Source organism: Heloderma suspectum, chromosome 6 (genome assembly GCF_057233095.1).
Source record: "Heloderma suspectum isolate Gila_16-S chromosome 6, 16-S_ref, whole genome shotgun sequence".
NCBI lineage: Eukaryota > Metazoa > Chordata > Lepidosauria > Squamata > Helodermatidae > Heloderma > Heloderma suspectum.
In genome coordinates this window covers 93,723,115-93,742,240 of record NC_139463.1, presented here as the reverse complement: position 1 = coordinate 93,742,240, position 19,126 = coordinate 93,723,115, and the positions used below count along the sequence as shown (strand labels likewise).

Here is a 19,126-nt window from a genome sequence, read left to right as displayed (position 1 = left end):
GGTCAGGTCTTGTATCCCATAATCAGATTTTACTCTCTCTTTTTTCTCTTGTTAGCATTTCTCAGCTTTCCTGAAGGAATGTGAATTTGGCTTCTCCTCAGTCACAGAGGTAATAGCCTTGTCATTCTGCACCTGCCTTCTTCCCTTCCAGTGAATTGGTGATGTCCTCAACACCCTGCTGCAAGTTGACACTACTTTTGCCTGCTTGTGGTGATTCCCTTGTTTCCTGCTTTTGGTTCAACTGCCCTGATTTTCCCCTTCCCACAAGTAAAAGGTAAAATTTAGCACATCCCAACCTCCAAGTAGGGCATCTCTAAAGGCAGATGATGCATAAACATTGCTGAACATAAGAATGTCTGGGTCTGATTAGTTCATGAATAGGAGATAGTCCAGGAACCCTACTGTAAACTGTCTTGAGTTCCATCATGGAAGAAGATGGGATATTAACAACAAAAATGACAACAAGTATGACAACAGCAAGAACAACATCCCACTAAATGGCAATGGAGAAGTCCATGGGCAAAATGCACCTTCTGTTAATGGCGAAAGAGTTAGCTGACCCATCCATCACTGCCAGGAAAATTCTATCTGCAGATTGAAAAAAGTGTTGAGCATGAGCAGGGGAGTTGCATGTATCAGTCATTCCTCACAATTCCACAGCTACCTCATCTACCACCTCCTTCTTTGCCTCTTCCAGCAACAAGATTTTAGACCTGGCAAGAGAAGGTGAAGATCTCATTTTTCCTCCTCTTCTCTACAGATGGCAATTGCCTGCCTCATGTGGAAAATCAAGGATGAACTGCAGAAAGAAATGAAAGAGTTTATCAAAGAAAAGGTATGACAGGTTGAGGAGCAGTTGGGGTTGGGTTTTGTGGGGCAGTGGTCCTCAGGGTCTTAGTGATAGTCCAGGAGGAGATTTCCAGAATGTTCAATGTTGGATAAGATGCTCTAGGGTGAGAATTTGCAGGGTGGGGAACTTGGCAGGGGCTGAACTTACAATCAAAGTAAGACGTCCAAACTAAGTTAGTCAGGATTAACTGAAGTGCCATTTATTTCAATGTGCATATTCTAATTATGACTAAATCTGGATTCATCCCATTGTTTGTCATATGACAAATGACTAGATTTGAGAGAGAAGAAAGTTGAGAAGTGTACCAAAACTGTGTGAAAATATTTGCATAGTATGCTTGATAGAGGAATGTGAGATTCCCCGGGTGGGTGGTGGGGATCTTAATTACAACGGAATGAGAAGTGCATTGGAGGAGTACCCAGATTTTCATGGAATGGGCTTTGGTCCATTAGGGACACATGAAGCAAGATAAGCTGAGTGTACCGTACCTTTAAAATCTGGTTTTCAGGGATCACACAGCGCTTGAAAGGAACATACTTCCGTGTGGGGTGTGGGGAGGAGAACTGAATGTCATCAAATTGGCAGGGGCTGCCCAACAAATGAGAGAGTCTTGTTTCCCACCCCTGTCTGGGCTCCCCCCTGCTACTACATTATTATTAAGGGAGAGCATCTAATTTCCCCATGTGTGCAGATTACCCTGAAGAAGCTGAAATCCCCAGTTCTTCAGTGCAGCTTCTGAACGATCTCCCTTAGAGCACCCCAGCACCCCCAGTTTCGCCCCTTTCCAGCACTCTGCTACAGAGTTATTGCTTCCATCCCCTCTCCCCCCTCTCCCTTTCTCCTTCTCCCTACTTGTAACAGGAAGCTCCAGTAAACCCAGAGAAACTGCTTCCTCAGAGCAACTACAGAACATCAAAGAAGCACAACATCACAATAGCTATTTAAGAGAGCAGCAAAAGAGTGCTTTAGGGCGAGTTACTAAAGTTAGCCTTTAACCCTTTCACTGCAGGGGAGCTACTTTTATCTCTTACTTCTGAGTAAACATACACAGAAGGGGGGATATGTTAAAGATTAAAAGCAGACTGCCTAAAGTGAATGAGCATCCATGCTACTGTGGTGATGTGAGGGGTCGCTGCTGCGTTCCTGGGGATTCTCTCGATGGAAAAAAAAACTACTTCCTCTGTGGAGACAAGAGGGAATGGGGTGTCCTACCCCCATGGCCACATCACTGACAGGTCACAGAGGCATGACCAGGATTTAATGCGGGGGGGGGACACATGGCACACTGTGATAAAACCCCCAGGGAGATGCTTTCTGTAAAAGTCGGACTCAAAGGAGTTTCAGAAAATATGGCTTTTTAAGAGGGAAGCAGCTGGTTGGCAGCAGATTGGTGATGACATCATGTGTCACAAAGGAATTCAGACTGGTCTCACTTCACAGTAAATCATTCCTGAAGACAGCCCCCAGGATTATGTGGGTTTGAGTGAGGTTTTGAGATGGCGTTGTTTTGGGTACTGAGGTGATATTTCCCTTCTTTTACTTTTTCCTCTTTTTCTCACCCAATTCTATACCACTATGATCCTACCCTCTTCATTTCAGGACCTCGCCTCCCATCCCTTGTTTGCAAGTCTGAAAATTAAACCCAGTGACATGGCAAGTCATGTTTTGGAGAAGCGAAAGGAGCTGGTCAGCTCATGTAAGAAACATCTCCAGGGTGACAAGCCAAGCTGGAAAAAATGGGCAGCACATCTGCATTCCTACTTGCAGGTTGACATTCACAACTTTCTGGAAAAGTATGGCCGTCGTTACAGATTCCACAAGGGTATTGCAGGTGCTATGATAGGGGGGGCTGCTCTGGGGTTGGCAGGTTCTGGCATTGGAGCTGGTGTGGTGGGGGCCCTCTTGGCTGCAGAAGCTATTGTGGTGGGCACTGGCACGGCTGTTACACTTGCCATTGGGTCATCCATTGGGGCGAGCACCCTTGCAGCTGTTGGGGGAGGGGTAGGCACTTTGATAGGGCGTAAACAAGGAGCACGTAAGGTTCAGGAGGCTCAGGCTATATCAATGCAGGATTTATCGTCCCAAAGCAGAGGTGATTCAGAATATGGAGATGAGGATGATGAGACACCTCTTCTCTACAGGTGATCAGAGATGGGTTCCTTACTTTCTCAGCTGCATTCTCAGGGCGCACGTACGTGTCTGATTTCCTAAATTGCTAGGCGGTCTTGAGAAATTCTGAAGGAAGTGTTTCAGGGGACATAAATTATTAGCAGAGTTAGTCTGTCAGAGGCTTTTCTTTGTTCTTTCTTCTTAACCTTTTCTTTCTGTTCTTATGTAAATAATATAGAAATCCTGGCTATTTCTCCATTAGCTTTTTAAAAAACAAAGCAAACAAAAGTGAACCTGGGGGAATCTCTATGGCGATGGGTTGAGTTCTCTCTCCGCTTTGCTGCATTTTACTGGTGTCAAATTTGCTCCATCTGGGGACACACAGGGCTTGAAAGCCAAGGATCTCCCAAAGAGACCCTGGGGCTCTCGGCAGGTCACACTGTATTTTTCTGCAAATTGTTTGGGTGGCTACTGGGTGGAGTCTCCTCCACATCAGCACGTAGAGAGCTTGTTCCCTCCCTCCCACTCTCGCCTTGTTCTGCCTTTTCTGCTGTCTCAGCCCAGTGTGTGTTAGTGCCTGCTTCCCCAAGCTATGCCTGATCCTGCCTTTTTTTTAATTACTGTCCTTCTAAAACCACAGTAGTGCAATAGCCAGTATAGGCACTCCTGTAAAATGCTAGCCTATCGCAGGAAAAAACACAGATGCAAATCACGCATTGGATGCCACTTGCGGCCCTAAAGCCCTGAGTTTTACCTAGTCACAGCCGTTTACGGCTCTATTTACAATAAAACTCAGGGCTTTACAGCTGCAAGTGGCGTCCAATACCAAACGGCGGCTGTCTTTCTCCAAGCAAAATGGTAATGGTGCCCGCCATTGCCATATCGGGTGAGGATCCGGAGCAGGCGTGCCGGTCCACAGGGGATCCTCAGGAGGTGGAGGTGAGTGGTGCCATTCTGCTGCAGATTCTGGGGGCCAGATTCAAAAGAATCCGGCCTCATTTGAGTCCACAGCAGAATTCTCCACCATCCCTAGTCCTATAGTGCTATAGGGGGTATAGGTACTGCTACACAAATGCAATGTTTTGCTATAGGGATATCTTTTAAATGCACAGTTGTGGGTTCCCCAGTAACTACCTTGGGAACCGTGATCTTGCTGAAATGGTGGAGACATCAGGGAAACACTGGCAGGGAAAACATTGGGGAAACAGCCCGTGACCAGGGTCAGTGAGGTCACAGCCAGGTGACCTGGGCAGGGCTATCTTGCTGGAGTACATGTGGGGGTTGGTGCCACTGCAACAGAAGTGCAGACAAGCCAAATTAAGGGAAGCAATCGGACTAGAAGTAGTCTCACAAAAACCAGTGTTTTGGCCCCAAACTCCAGGGTGGCTGTGGGATGGCCACAATGTCATGGGCCCCAAATGACCTCCAAACACAGCAAACTTGCAGTAAATTGCCTGTGGAGACACCTCCCAGGTGCCAAGTCAAGATAGTCCTAGGACTCCAAAGTCCCTTAAAAAAAAAATCCCAGGTGGCAGGGCTGCCCCATGGTTGGGAAGGAAAGGTAGTCTGGATATGCTCAGAAGCAACTTCCTCTATTTCCACCAGGTCATACTTCCTCCACACGCACCCACGCACCCACACGCACACACACACCAGTGAGCGTCCATTGCTCTTCTCTCATTCACAGTTCTGGGTAAATCCTGGGCATTTCTTCTCCTCCCACTTCCCCCAGTTCACTGCTTCAAATTGTGATTCTGTGTGTGTGTGTGTGTGAGTGTGTGTGTGATGCACATCAACTGAGTCTTTTCTTTGAAAATTGCCTTGGGAAGAGAGTGTTCCTGAGCATGAACAGAGTGCCTTTCCATTACATCAAGACAGTGGATCCTGCAAAGCTTTCAGTACTAGGATCTTTCAGATTACAGCAGATTCCTTAACATCCACCCCCCCACACACACAAATAAAGAAAGCTCCCCTCCCCTCTAAAAAGAACGTGTACACACACACACACACACACACGGTAGAGAGGACATAATCTCCCATACTTAAAATGCACCCTCTTCCCTACAAATATGCCCTTGTGCACCCACCCTACAAATACTCTCTGGGGCTCATTTAGGATTTTGGCTGCAGTTGCAGGTTGAGACATCAGTCTGGACTGGAAGACAGAATTATGACGAGATGGCTTCCAGTCCACCCACAGAAAAAAAATAAGAGAAGGAACCTCCCCACCTCCAAATCCTCTTCTGGATAAATTGGATTAGTCTTCTAGGCTGGAAGTGAATTAGAGAGAGGTTTGAGCCACAGACCATTCACGTTGCAAGCAAGCTCCCTATCCCATTAACACAGAGGTGCAGAACCTCTTTCACCCTAAAGGCCAAATTCTGTTTCAGAAAAGCTCTCAGGGTCCCACTCCAGTGGTGAGCAGGGTCAAAAGCAAAAGTGGGTGGGGCCAAATACAAAAGATGGGGTCAAAATACCAGTGGATTTTAGCTTACACTTCTTACCCCCAGTAACTAAGCCCTAGGGGAGGCAATTCAACCTTTCTGAATGGGCAAATACTGCACAAAAGCTGGAAAACCTTGAACTTCAGGAACTTAAATGCTGCAGAAGTGAATGAAGAAAACATGTCGAGAGTTTAAGAAACTCTGCAAAACAAAAGGAATGTGCCGAAAAAATTAAGGATCAGCTCTATGTCTCATCTGTGTCTTAACACTTAATACCTTAGACTTGGCAGAGGCGGTCCTGCAAACTATGCCTTCCTCATCCAAGGAGCAGACTGCAGGATACAATGGGAGTCTGAACCTCTCTTCTGTTTTCATGGAATTGTAGGTCCCAGGAATGAGGGGATATGTCTCGCATGCCATCCTTTATCCTAACAACCAGGAACAATTCTGCTCTCCCTCCCCAGACCGTTGCATTAGGGGACTAGTATGGCATGCATTCCCATAGTCATCACACGGGCTCACTGGAAATGAGTGAAGGTGTTGCGGTGTGGCCTTCTGATGCTAGGGTGATGCATTTCCTCCCATGATAGATGTGTCCCTTTCTCCTTCTAGAGTGACTCAGAATGGTAGACCTTAGAAGGACTAGAAGGCCTCCCCCACCTTTTAATCTTGTTCCTTTTTAAAATGCATCAAGTTGCATAGTTTGACAATGTTAATAAGGAGGGGAAAAACCCCTCAAAGCTATATTGCAATTTCAGATTAAATTCACACATTTACAATTACTCAAAGATGCCCAAGTCATGACTGGTTTTCAGCACTGAGCGGTACACCTATCATTACTGTTATGTCTTTGATATATACTGTCAGTTTTATATATATGATTATATTTAAAATTTCATGAAACCATTCTTTCTTCAGTGGTCTTTGATAGAGGATGACATGGCATTTTATCTAAGCCTGGCTCAGCAACTCCTGGCATTTTTGAAAGCCCAACTCACAGGAGAGAAGGGCTTTTCACACACACACACACATGCACACATGCACACACCCTGAGCCTGCTCCACCTTGGATCAAAATCCAGGACAGAGGTGCTCCAACCGCATGCCCAAAGCACCCTCCCCTTTTACACACCTTTAAATCAGCATGGCTACCAGCAGCGTCAAGAAAGGAGGGAGCACTTCTGCTGTGCCATCTTGATTTTGAAACGGATAAAAGGGAGGATGCTTTGGGGGATGGTGGAGGGTGTGTGTCTCCATTTCCTGTGAAACCTGTGAAGCCTCAAGAAATACACAAAATGTCTCAAAGCATGCTTAGCTTCTACATCCAGCCACCCATACTTTTCCTTGGCCAGAAAAGATGTCCCACTTTGTCCTGGCCCTGTATTACCTTATGAAGCATCTATCCTTACTGCTAGAAGATGGCTCCCTCCCATAGTTTTACCCATCCTACCCTCTACTGATGTAAACAACACACTGGCAAGGGTCAGCCCACAGGAAGATTCCTTTAGCAAGCAAAAAGGCTCGGCTGCTTGAGGCAATACAGGACCAGGACAACGTGAGATACCTGTGCTGGTCCCAGGCACTCCATCCTCTCCATCTGGCTTTGGGCCAGGAAGACCAAGGAAAAGTGTCAGTGCATGGAGGGAAAATTGTGAGGAAGTACATTTTGTGACACTGTACAACATCGGTCATGTCAGTTAAGCCTTATCTTCTGATGTCCTGGCCTTTCGGATCTTGAACCAACATGAAATAGCCTTAACTCTGGTCTTAAAGTAGCAAAGATTTTTTTTAATCATTGAATTTCGTGTGTGTGTGTGTGTGTGTGTGTGTGTGTGTTAGCATCAAAGGTGGATGTTTAGCATTACAATCTGGGAAAGCCATGCTAGGAGTGAAATATGGAGCCCATTCTTGCTTTATACAAAGGAGGCCTGGTTTGTAGCCATATTTTATGTCCTGGTTCTGATCAATAGTGGCAGGACTGTGTGTGAGTTCCAAACTACCTTCCATGTCCTATTGAAATGAATTTTGTGTCCATGTGTATGAGCATAAATGTTTTAAATAGACTGTAGTTGTCCATGAATATGGAATAATATATTATTTAAAATGAATACATGATCCAAATGGATTGAACCTCACATAATGTCTCCTTGCATGGCTGAGGCTCTTGTTCTAAACTCTGCTTTATTTTCCTGCTTCTCATTTGTCAGGAGCAGTGGTAACGGGTGTGGGTGGGAAGGTGGCCAGCCCCCCTAAAGTAGGACATTTGGGGAATGTTCTGCAAAGTGGCCTATCATTTCGGGGAGGGGGGGAGAAAAATCTCAAAACTATTCTGAAAAAAAAAGTCTCTTGAGAAATTTTGGTTCCACTCTAGTTGTTATTCATCAGGGTTCAAGCCCCTCTCTAGGGGGGGGCCCTTCAAACATTCCATTTCTGGTGTAGTGGGTGATTCTTGTTGCATCTTGTCTCTAATGCAGAAACGTATAACACTGCTGCTTCCCTGAAAGCCCTGTGCAAGGGGTGAGCGGAGCAGTATTGTGTCCAGCTCCAGGGAAGAGGGAGGGCTAGTTCAGTACCAATTTCCTGAACATGGTATTGATGAAAGTGACTTCCATTTTTCTGCCTCCTTCTCAGGGGATTTTATAATACATTCAGAATGTCTTTGGGTGCTGTGCTTAAGTTTACGTAATCACTGTGAAGTGGCTGAGGGTGCTGGTTGCCTTTTTTCTTTCTATTTCACATCTCTCTATTTCTGTTCAGCCTCTGAGGCTGCCTGCACTTCCTAATCTGTAAAAGCCCTCTAGGAAGAAAAGCTGACAAAGCCCTATCTCTTCCCCTGAGTGTACACTGAAGAGTGGGAACCCACAAAGACTACAGGGTGCTGGGGAGTTGATAGGCAGGATACTTGTGCCCACTCCTCTGCCACCTCATGAGTAAGGTAACCAGAAGAACCCCGAGCTCAGGCCATGGGAATTTCTCCAAAATTTTCTTCTCAGAGGAAAGATAAGCAGAAGAACCTTGAGCTCAATCCATGGGAATTTCTCCAAAATGTTCTTTTCTGTCAAATTGAAAAAGAGAAGGGTCGAAAAAATGTGGAAGAAATTTTCAGCACAGCACTAATAGCAATGGAACTCTGTTCATTGAATTCGTTTTTCTTAGCATTTATGGGGGGGCGGCTCTTACTAGAAGAAGGCCCTCATTGTTTTGTTCCTGATATGTGTGTGGGAGCAGGGAATGAGTGAGAGGATCCCCCATGATCCCCCATAGAGCATCTCTACACCAGCCTAAAATCCCACTTTGAAAATGGGGCTTTCTGTTTCCATTTTAAATGCAGGATAACAGTGGACTCCCTTTACACATGCTCCGCCGCCCCCTCCCACCTTCTCCCCCTTATCTGAGTCTTCCATATGTTTAATTGATCTCACTCTTCTTCTTGTGGTGTTTCCTTTTTCATGGAGGGATCTCACATGGAACACGAGCAGGGTAATTTGATAGCTCATTATCTCCAATCTATTTTAAAATGGAATAAAGGTCATTCAGTGCAGGAGACACCCTGGAGGTTCACGGCGTCCTCTGAAGTACCTGCAAACTTCTGTGAGCGAGCAATCTCAATAGCAGGATAAAAGCTCCATGTGAAGAAGCCCATAGTCTCTGTCTCACACTCTCAGCCACCAGCATTCGAATTGGGATTGCCACAGCCATGCAACTGCCCAGTCTGTGCCTGTCACATCCTCAGGGTGGCGCATCACTCTGGATCTGACGGGGAAACTTTTCCCATTGGTTCAGGCCTCGAGCATAAATAGAGGGGGATCGATGTTGCCATCATAGTCCATAGTATCATTTTGTGCCATGGCAGGCCTGAGCTACCTGCCACCCCCATCGACATTCTCCCAGCATACAGGCTGGGTTGTCAGAGTAGTCTGTGGTGAGGCTGTCTGGAGTCTTGATCCTCGCCCTGTGCAACACACAAGTCTATGAGCTGTATCCAATAAACCTCATGACCATAGTTCACCCACTCTTGTATGTGCATAGTTGTTGCTTCCACACCCATTCCTGCCCCATGAGGCAGACACAAAAGTGGAATCCCAGCACGTGCAGCTCTTCCCATGACAGCTGCAGTGATGAGCAAAGCCACCTTGGCAACATTTCTCTTTTCTGTGCAGCAGCCCCTAACAGGGCAGTAGCATCGTACTTGGCAGGGGGCTGTGAGGTGCCTGGGGAGAAATGTCTTCCCCATCTATCATGTCAATAGGCTCCCATCAATGGCTGGGGGCTGAGAAAGGACGAAGTGCCAGATCTGCGCAGTGCATGTGTAGCCATGGGCCCATATAGAAACAGGCCTGTAAAGGCAACAGGTAGGCCTGTGATCCCAGTGGTAGGGATCCTGAACTCTTATCCTCTTTGACTGTCCAGCAGTGACATCCAGTTAATGTCCCAAAACATGAACACACGCTCACCCCTTCACAGCTATTGGCTGGTGATGCCTGGCCGGCATCACAATCATCATGGCCACACGATCCATTCCTGCTGTTAACATCATGGCCTGGTTCACACGTCATGAAACACCATGCCGGAAACAAGCTGCGGTGGGTTGGTTAATTACTCGCTAAACCATGCTACTGCTGACAGACAATCAGGCGCTTGCCAGCTTGTCACAGTTTGTGTGCTCCTTTGTCCCCCAACCCACTCCCATGACATATCCCAGGGGGCATTTGTAGCATGATTCATCTGTATTCCTGCTGTGATGAGATTCTCCCCTATCCACTTTCTTGCCTTGCAAAGCCTGGTCAGCATCACAATCATCATGGCCACATGACCCATTCCTGCTGTTAACACCATGGCCTGGTTCACACGTCATGAAACACCATACCGGAAACAAGCTGCGGTGGGTTGGTTAATTACTCGCTAAACCATACTACTGCTGCTGACAGACAATCAGGCGCTCACCATCTTGCCACAGTTTGTGTACTGTTTTGCCCCCCTAACCTGCTCCCACAATATATCTCAGGGGGTGTATTGGGAATGTACCGGAAGATGAATTGTACCTTGAGGAGTTAGGTGTGACCTGTCACAGCTTCCCTTCATGCCTTTACTCCAGAGGAAAAGCTTGGAAACAGCAGCTCCTTAAAGCCTCCAAGATATAGGGCTGCTTGCTATGAACAACCATAGGAATATCCCTTTAAGCAGAGACTGCTAGGACTGGATGGTGATGCTGCATTTCCCATGAGTGTAGGCAAGTGGGATGGATTAAGCCTACAGGATAGACTGGGTGCAAGGCCCTGCTAATGGACTATAAAAGAGATGGAGAAAGAGGGAGGGAGGTTGCCATTGGATGCCTGGTGTGAGAGTCCACTACCAAAATGTTGTGGGCAACTGACTGGGTCTGCGAGTCTGTCACCCCCTGTCCCCGCGACTCCTGGACTATGCCTGCCAAGGCGCTGTCCTCAATCACCTCCCCACTCGTGCCCTGCTCATATTCTCCAGGACTCACTGTGATCCCATTCTGTGAGCACCCACCATTTTCCCACCTCTGTTGTGTGTGCAAAAAGGAAGTAAAAAAAAAGTGTATATTGAAATAATGACTCTAATATTGCACATATTAAGCTTTCCTGGCCCCCAAACTGGGCATATTTAAACATGCACATTTTTTTTACTTCCTTTTTCTGCACACAACCATGGTGGGAAAATTGTGTGTGCTCACCTGATGGAATCGCAGTGAATCCGGGCAACTCACCAAGCTCATGGGTGGCCTGGGGTGGGGCTGGGGTGGGGCTTCTGCCGGTACCTGGAGAACCCAAGCTGGGATGGGTTCTGACATCCCTAAAGCCATCCTGGCTGCATTCAGATAACATGTTAACCCAAGGTTCAACCAACAACCCATAGTTCAAAACAACTCACATGCAACCACTGTTTGTGGATTAGCATGTTGTGTGCCAATGCCTATTAAAAGGAATGAGACATGTTAAATAACGTAATTTCTATGTAATTGAATGGTTCTACTCTAAGTATGACTAATCCTGGATCCAGCCCTTTCGAATCCTTGTTTTACTGGCCCAAAATCTGCAGTCTCCAAACTTTTGTTTCCTCTGCATGTCCTTCCAGACAATAGTCCTTGTCCTCAGGACCTTCTTCAGGTTTTTTTTTTCCTGCAGTGTTCTCCTAGCTCTGCACCTTGACTACGCATTGTTTCCTGTAGACATTGACCAGGTTCACACATAACAAGAAGCCACCATGGCTGAATTTCCCTGCAGGGCTTCTTGTAACAGAACTGGCTGCCATTTTGGATGTCTGAGGCACAGTGGTGGCATACTGTACTTCTTGTTATGTGTGAACCTGGCGAGGATGGGTTGTTGGGGTGTTTGACAAACTACCCACAATGCTAAAACAGTCCATGGGTTCTGGGTAGTTGTTGACCAGCCCAGCAACCCAACCTCTCTGGCTTCACATGTAACATGAAGCTACAGCTTTCCACTTCTGAATATTCAAAATGGCAGTTGCTGCCATGGCAAGATACCTGGCAGGATATTCACCCATGGTGGCTTCTTGTTGTGTACTGGGCCATTGGCATTTAGCTTTCCCTCTTCCTCTCTAAGTCTTTCTCATCCCTTCTTCCTAACCAGGACCCCAATGTCTGCATTTCTCCTGGTCTGTAGCAATATCTCTTCCTTCGGTCTCACTTTCTCTAGTAAATATTGCTGTTTTCGTACCCTACAACATTCTAATCAGTGGCATGAGAAAGATATATCATATCTGGCTCCACATCATTATGAAATACAAGCTAACAGTTTTTTTAATTAGCTTAATTTTGAAAAAAAAAGAAACAACACTCTACCGACTACAATACAAGAACAAGAGGATGTCATCAGTGTTTTAAGTTAGTTGTTGTTCAGTCGTTCAGTCGTGTCCGACTCTTCGTGACCCCATGGACCATAGCATGCCAAGCCTTCCTGTCCTGCGCTCTCTCCTGGAGTGTGCTCAAGTTCATATTCATTGCAAAATTCGGTGCACCCAATTTTGTATCTGGGAATTCCATAAGCATTCCCCCCACCCCTTTCTCCAAGTCTTAAATTTGTTGTTGTTGTTCAGTTGTTCAGTCATGTCTGAGTCTTCGTGACCCCATGGACCATAGCACGCCAGGCCTTCCTGTCCTGCGCTTTCTCCCGGAGCATGCTCAAGTTCATATTCATTGCATCGGTGATGCTATCTAGCCGTCTCATCCTCTGCCGTCCCCTTCTCCTTTTGCCTTCAGTCTTTCCCAGCATCAGGGTCTTTTCCACAGAGTTTTCTCTTCGCATTAGGTAGACAAAATATTTGAGCTTCAGCTTCAGGATCTGTCCTTCCAATGAGCACTCAGGGTTGATTTCATTTAGGATTGACTGATATGACCTCCTTGCAGTCCAGGGGACTCATAAGAATCTTCTCCAGCACCACAGTTCGAAAGCATCAATTCTTTGGCGCTCAGCCTTCCTTATAGTCCAGCTCTCACAGCCATACATTACTACTGGGAAAACCATAGCTTTGATTAGACGGACCTTTGTCGGCAAGGTGATGTCTCTGCTTCTTACTGTGCTGTCTAGGTTTGCCATAGCTTTCCTCCCAAGGAGCAAGCGTCTTTTAATTTCATGGCTACAGTCACCGTCTGCGGTGATCTTGGAGCCCAAGAAAGTAATTCAGTCACTGCTTCCATTTCTTCCCCTTCTATATGCCAGGAAGTGATAGGGCCAGATGCCATGATCTTAGTTTTTTTAACGTTGAGTTTCAAACCAGCTTTTGCACTCTCCTCTTTCACCCTCAACAAGAGGCTCTTGAGATCCTCTTCGCTTTCTGCCATTAGGGTGGTATCGTCTGCATATCGGAGGTTGTTTATAATTCTCCCAGCAATCTTAATTCTGATCTGTGATTCATCCAACCCGACATTTCTCATGATGTACTCTGCATATAAGTTAAATAAGCAGGGTGACAATATGCAGCCTTGTCATACTCCTTTCCCAATTTTGAACCACTCAGTTGTTCCATGTCTGGTTCTTACTGTTGCTTCTTGACCCTCGTACAGGTTTCTCAGGAGACAGGTAAGGTGGTCTGGTACTCCCATCACTTTAAGAATTTGCCACAGTTTGTTGTGATCCACAAAATCAAAGGCTTTAGTGTAGTCAATGAAGCAGAAATAGACGTTTTTCTGGAATTCTCTTGCTTTCTCCACAATCCAGCAAATGTTGGCGATTTGATCTCTAGTTCCTCTGACTCTTCGAAACTCAGCTTGTACTTCTGGTAGTTCTCGGTTCGCATACTGCTGAAGCCTAGCTTGTAGGATTTTGAGCATCACCTTGCTGGCATGTGAAATGAACGCAATTGTGCGTTAGTTTGAACACTCTTTGGCGTTGCCCTTCTTTGGAATTGGAATGTAAACAGACCTTTTCCAGTCTTGCGGCCATTGTTGAGTGTTCCAAATTTGTTGGCATATTGAGTGCAGCACTTTAACAGCATCATCTTTTAGGATTTTAAATAGCTCAGCTGGAATACTGTCATCTCCGCTAGCTTTGTTAGTAATTCTTCCTAAGGCCCACTTGACTTCACTCTCGAGGATGTCTGGCTCACGTTCAGTGACTGCACTATCATGACCATCAGGGACATTCAGATCTTTCCTGTATAGTTCTTCTGTGTATTCTTGCCACCTCTTCTTAATCTCATCTGCATCTGTTAGGTCCCTGCCTTCTTTGTCCTTTATCATGCCTGTCTTTGCACAAAATGTTTCCTTGAGATCTCCGATTTTCTTGAAGAGATCTCTAGTCTTTCCCATTCTATTGTTTTCCTCGATTTCTTTGCATTGTTCATTTAAGAAGGCCTTCTTGTCTCTCCTTGCTATTCTCTGGAACTCTGCATTCAGTTGGATATATCTTCCCCTTTCTCCCTTGCTTTTCGCTTCCCTTCTTTCCTCAGCTTCTTGTAAAGCCTCATCAGACAGCCACTTGGCTTTCTTGCATTTCTTTTTCTTTGGGATGGATTTCGTTGCTGCCTCCTGAACAATGTTATGGACCTCTGTCCATAGTTCCTCAGGCACTCTGTCTATCAGGTCTAATCCCTGAAATCTATTCCTCACCTCCACTGTATATTCATAAGGGATATGATTTAGGTCATACCTGAATGGTTTAGTGGTTTTCCCTACGTTCTTCAATTCAAGCCGAAATTTTGCAACAAGAAGCTCATGATCTGAGCCACAGTCAGCTCCAGTTCTTGTTTTTACTAACTGTATAGAGCTTCTCCATCTTTGGCTGCAAAGGACATAATCAATCTGATTTCGATATTGACCATCTGGTGATGTCCATGTGTAGAGTCGCCTCTTGTGCTGTTGGAAAAGAGTGTTTGCTATGATCAGCGTGTTCTCTTGGCAAAACTCTATTAGCTTTTGTCCTGCTTCATTTGTACACCAAGGCCATGCCTGCCTGTTATCCCAGTGATTTCTTGACTTCCTACTTTAGCATTCCAACCCCTTATGATGAAGAGAACATCTTTTTTTGGTGTTAGTTCTAGAAGGTGTTGTAGTTCTTCATAGAACCGATCAACCTCAGCTTCTTCGGCATCAGTGGTTGGGGCATAGACTTGAATTACTGTGATGTTGAATGGTTTGCCTTGGAGTCGTACTGAGATCATTCTGTCTTTTTTGAGATTGTACCCCAGTACTGCTTTTCCCACCCTTTTGTTGACTATGAGTGCTACTCCATTTCTTCTAAGGGATTCTTGCCCACAGTAGTAGATATGATGGTCACCTGAATTAAATTCGCCCATGCCTGTCCATTTTAGTTCACTGATTCCCAAGATGTTGATGTTCAATCTTGCCATCTCATGTTTGACCACCTCCAACTTACCTTGATTCATTGATCTGACATTCCAGGTTCCTAAACAATATTGTTCTTTACAGCATCGGATTTTCTTTTCACCACCAGACACATCCACAGCTGAGTGTCCTTTCAGCTTTGGCCCAGCCGCTTCACTCTTTCTGGCGCTACTTGGAAATACCCTCTGCTCTTCCCCAGTAGTATATTGGACACCTTCCGACCTGAGGGGCTCATCTTCTGGTGTCATATCTTTTAGCCTTGTGATACGTTCCATGGGGCTTTCTTGGCAGGAATACTGGAATGGGTTGCCATTCCCTTCTCCAGTGGACCACATTTTGTCAGAACTCTCTGCCATGACCTGTCTGTCTTGGGTGGCCCTGCATGGCATAGCTTATGGCTTCACTGAGTTATGCAAGCCCCTTCGCCACAACAAGGCAGTGATCTATGAAGGGGAAGTCTTAAATACAAATGTTGAAAAGTGGAGAGCCCAGAATTGAGCAATCAATACCTCCTTCCAGTTTGAAAACATGAGCACACCCTCATACTTCCACATTAATTGACCAGGGATGCCTGTGCTAGCATCAGTGACCTCTAGCTGGTGCAATGGGATTCCCCTGAAAACAAGTCACTCACACCAGCTGATCCTATTGGTGTTGTGCTTGAGGTCACTTATGGTAGTGAAACTCAATTCTGTCAACTTAGTTACTTCCCTAAAGCAATATCCATTAAAATGAATGGGACTTAAGTTAAATAGCTTATGTCCTATTGATATCAATGGGTCTACTCTAAGTCATCCTTGGGCCTCTGCCTCCTCACAGTTTCCCAGTCCTGTCATCATACATGATAATATTATAGCTAGAGGTCACTTATGCTAGCACAGGCATCCCTGGTCAATCCAATCTATCTTTTTGTATTCTGTGACTGAATCCAGATTTAGATGTGTGCATCTGGGCTGGTGGAACCAGACTTCCCTGCATCATCCTTCCCATAATAGCTCCTCTACCCACCCAGCAAATGCTACACAGAGGGCCAGAACTCCCTGCTGAAGGGGTGTGCTGTAGCACAGAGGGAAGGGGGACGAGGAAGGGCATCCCTGAAAATCTGGCAGAAGCTTCTTCCATGAGCAGTAGAGGTCAAATCCTGGATCCAACCCCTGGTGTCCATTTCTTAAGATGGGTCATTCCAAGACCAATTGTCCTTTGCAATCCAACGAAGTGGCAGGGTAACCATCTATTGTGTTATGAAAATCAAGTACTCTTCAGCTATTCAGCCGGGAATTAATAAGTGTGAACTGGTGATTTGCTTTTCTTAAATTATCAAGAAGTGTGTAATTAACTCTGCAGCTTGTCAAAAACCCCAGTAGACCTTCAGTGGCACCTTGCAAATTCAGCATAAAGGACTGTGCAGGGTGCTAAATATGCCCAGTACCATTTAGAGCTGGTGATGCAGATGAAAACAGGAGAATGCGATTTTAGAGGGAGGATTTGCACTGGTAGTTAGGATGATGGACATTAGTATTTTGCTGCTGATTCTCCTTCTACACATGGTATGTGAGGCTCACATCATTAATTGCAGTGTCCATGATCCAGAGTCTCCGCTTCACAAGTATTATCATTTGGGAGACCTCATCATTGGTGGCATTTTATCTCAAACTATGGTTGCCTCCAATCCTGCAACTTTCCATGAAGAACCCGTGCCACCAGTGTTTGAGGACATTGCGTAAGGAGTTCATCTTTGTTTTTATTCAATGACTTTTCTCCAGGGAGGTCATTCTTAGACCTACAGCCTGGGTAATTTTTACTGTAGTGAAAGCTGATAGGAATAAGAAGAAGCTGAAGAAAAGATCTTGCATCTGATTGAAAGGACTATAGTCCATAAAAGCTGGTGACATAATGAATGTGTTGGGTACCACAAGACTCCTTGTTCTTACGGATAAAGTAATTGCCTTTTTACTCAAGGGATGGAAAAAGACTGTTTTTGATTTATTTAAATATTTAATGGCAGAACTTTCCGCATGCCAACTCAGAACCAAAGTACACTTTACACCAACAGCACATAGCTGTACCTTGTTTTCTTTCTTACTTTAGCATGTGCAGCTCTACTTCAGAGCAGTCCCATTGCTGTCCAGGATGGGAAGATTAAACCCATTAATATCCACTCTTTCTTGCAGTGGCCCTCTAAGGTCTGATGCAGAGGGTTTTCCCAGTCATATACTATCCAACATCCCATGCTAGGGATTGATTATAGAAGTGTCTTGAATCTATGGGACTGCTGCAGAATAGTCTGCAGAAAAAGCATGTGTTCCATTACTAGTTCTGGCCCTTCCTGATCTATGGCCCTGCAGTTTCACATCTGTTTTTCCTTTGGACAATGTTCAGGTAGAACCTTCAGATATGGCTTTGCCCCACATCTTGTGAAAGAAAATCTTTAGAATGGCTGTATATGTTTGTAACTTCTCTTTAATGAGCTTCCACCACGCATTAAAAACTTAGTTGTTCAGGCAGGCATTTGGGGTGGGTTAGGGTAATTTTAGAAATATGATGTTTTTAATGTAGAATTTTATGGTTTTAAACTCTTTTTATTATTGTACATTGCCCAGAGTGGCTGGGTGACCAGCCAGATGGGCAATTAATAAATTTAATAAATAAATAAAATAAATAACTTGGAAAAATAGTTTTTCAAATAAGAGATTTACTGAGAAAGTATACAGAGGAATGTGTTCCAAAGCTGATAACTATTAATATTGTTTGGTTGTTTTATTTTTGTGTGGTAGGCCATCGGGCTAAGGAATGTCTCATGAAAAGTAGCTATGTGAATATTTTAAATAAATAAGAATAATGAAGAAGATGCAGAACTCTGTGGTCATAATATTACAAAGTGCGGAATACTTTTCTGATGCAGAATACAACTCTCATTTTAGCATACTGACAAAGAATTACCAGCACATCCTGGCCTTGGCATTTGCAGTAAAGGAGATCAATGAAAACCCTTGGATCCTGCCCAATCTCACCTTGGGCTTCCACATCTATGACAGCTACTTCAATGCTAAGTGGACCTATCGTGCAATAATACAACTCATATCTGCATTGGAGGGATTTGTCCCTAACTACAAATGTGACATCCAGAATCCCCTGATAGCAGTTATTGGGACTCTCAAACCTCCCTTCAAGTAGCAACTATCTTGGACATCTATAAAATACCACAGGTAATACATGTATTCCTTTCTGGGTATGCATTAGAGTCCAGTTGATCATTGGGGAGCATTTTTTCACTCCCGCTTGTACGCTACTACACACAAGTGCATGAGCACATGCATAAAGATATAAAGTTGGATCCAACTAAGTTGACTGTGTTTTGTTACTATTGAAAACATTGGCTCCTAAGCCAAGTCACAACAAGCCCTTTACTTAGATCTCAGTGAGACCTCAGGTCAACTAACGTAGTCTGTATCCATTGAAATCTAGAGTAATATAGCAGTTAAAGAGTGGGAACTTTATTACCCAGGGACCCCAGTTCAGTTGTCCCCTCAGAGGTCAACACTATCATTTATTAATATATTCATTTATTGCATTTCTATGCCACCCAACAGCCGAAGATCTTTGGGTGGATTACAACAATTAAAACCACAAAATCCAACATGATATCATATCACATAATAGTTTAAAACCTTAAAACTAGAGAATAAAATGAAAATGAAAAATGAAAGCCAGAAGACAAACTATCAGCAGTGCAAAGTTTTAAAATACAGTCACATATTTTTTTAAAAAAAGAAATCAAAAAACTAAAATGCCTGGAAAAATAGGGTCTTCACCTGTTGTGGAAAATACTAGGTGGCCTTATGCTACTATTCTGTCAGCCATGGCAGGGGGTAAAATCACAGGGCTGTTGTAAATA

General features: G+C 44.8%; 1 protein-coding gene across 2 annotated transcripts in view; it reads left to right on the top strand.

Moving 5' to 3' along the window:
* LOC146341870 (RING finger protein 112-like) overlaps nucleotides 1-18,904 on the top strand; it is a 53,721-nt gene extending 34,817 nt beyond the window's left edge. The window contains exons 12-15 of one of the 2 annotated variants that reach the window (XM_084805213.1): nucleotides 56-109; nucleotides 761-835; nucleotides 2,450-2,643; nucleotides 18,153-18,904. In XM_084805213.1, coding sequence (XP_084661339.1) covers nucleotides 56-109; nucleotides 761-835; nucleotides 2,450-2,643; nucleotides 18,153-18,405 — 576 coding nt within the window. In that variant the 3' untranslated portion in view covers nucleotides 18,406-18,904. Of the gene's footprint in view, nucleotides 1-55; nucleotides 110-760; nucleotides 836-2,449; nucleotides 6,186-18,152 lie in introns of those variants that run through there. The other variant, XM_084805212.1, reaches the window with a different exon arrangement.
* Nucleotides 18,905-19,126: the final 222 nt, after the last annotated feature.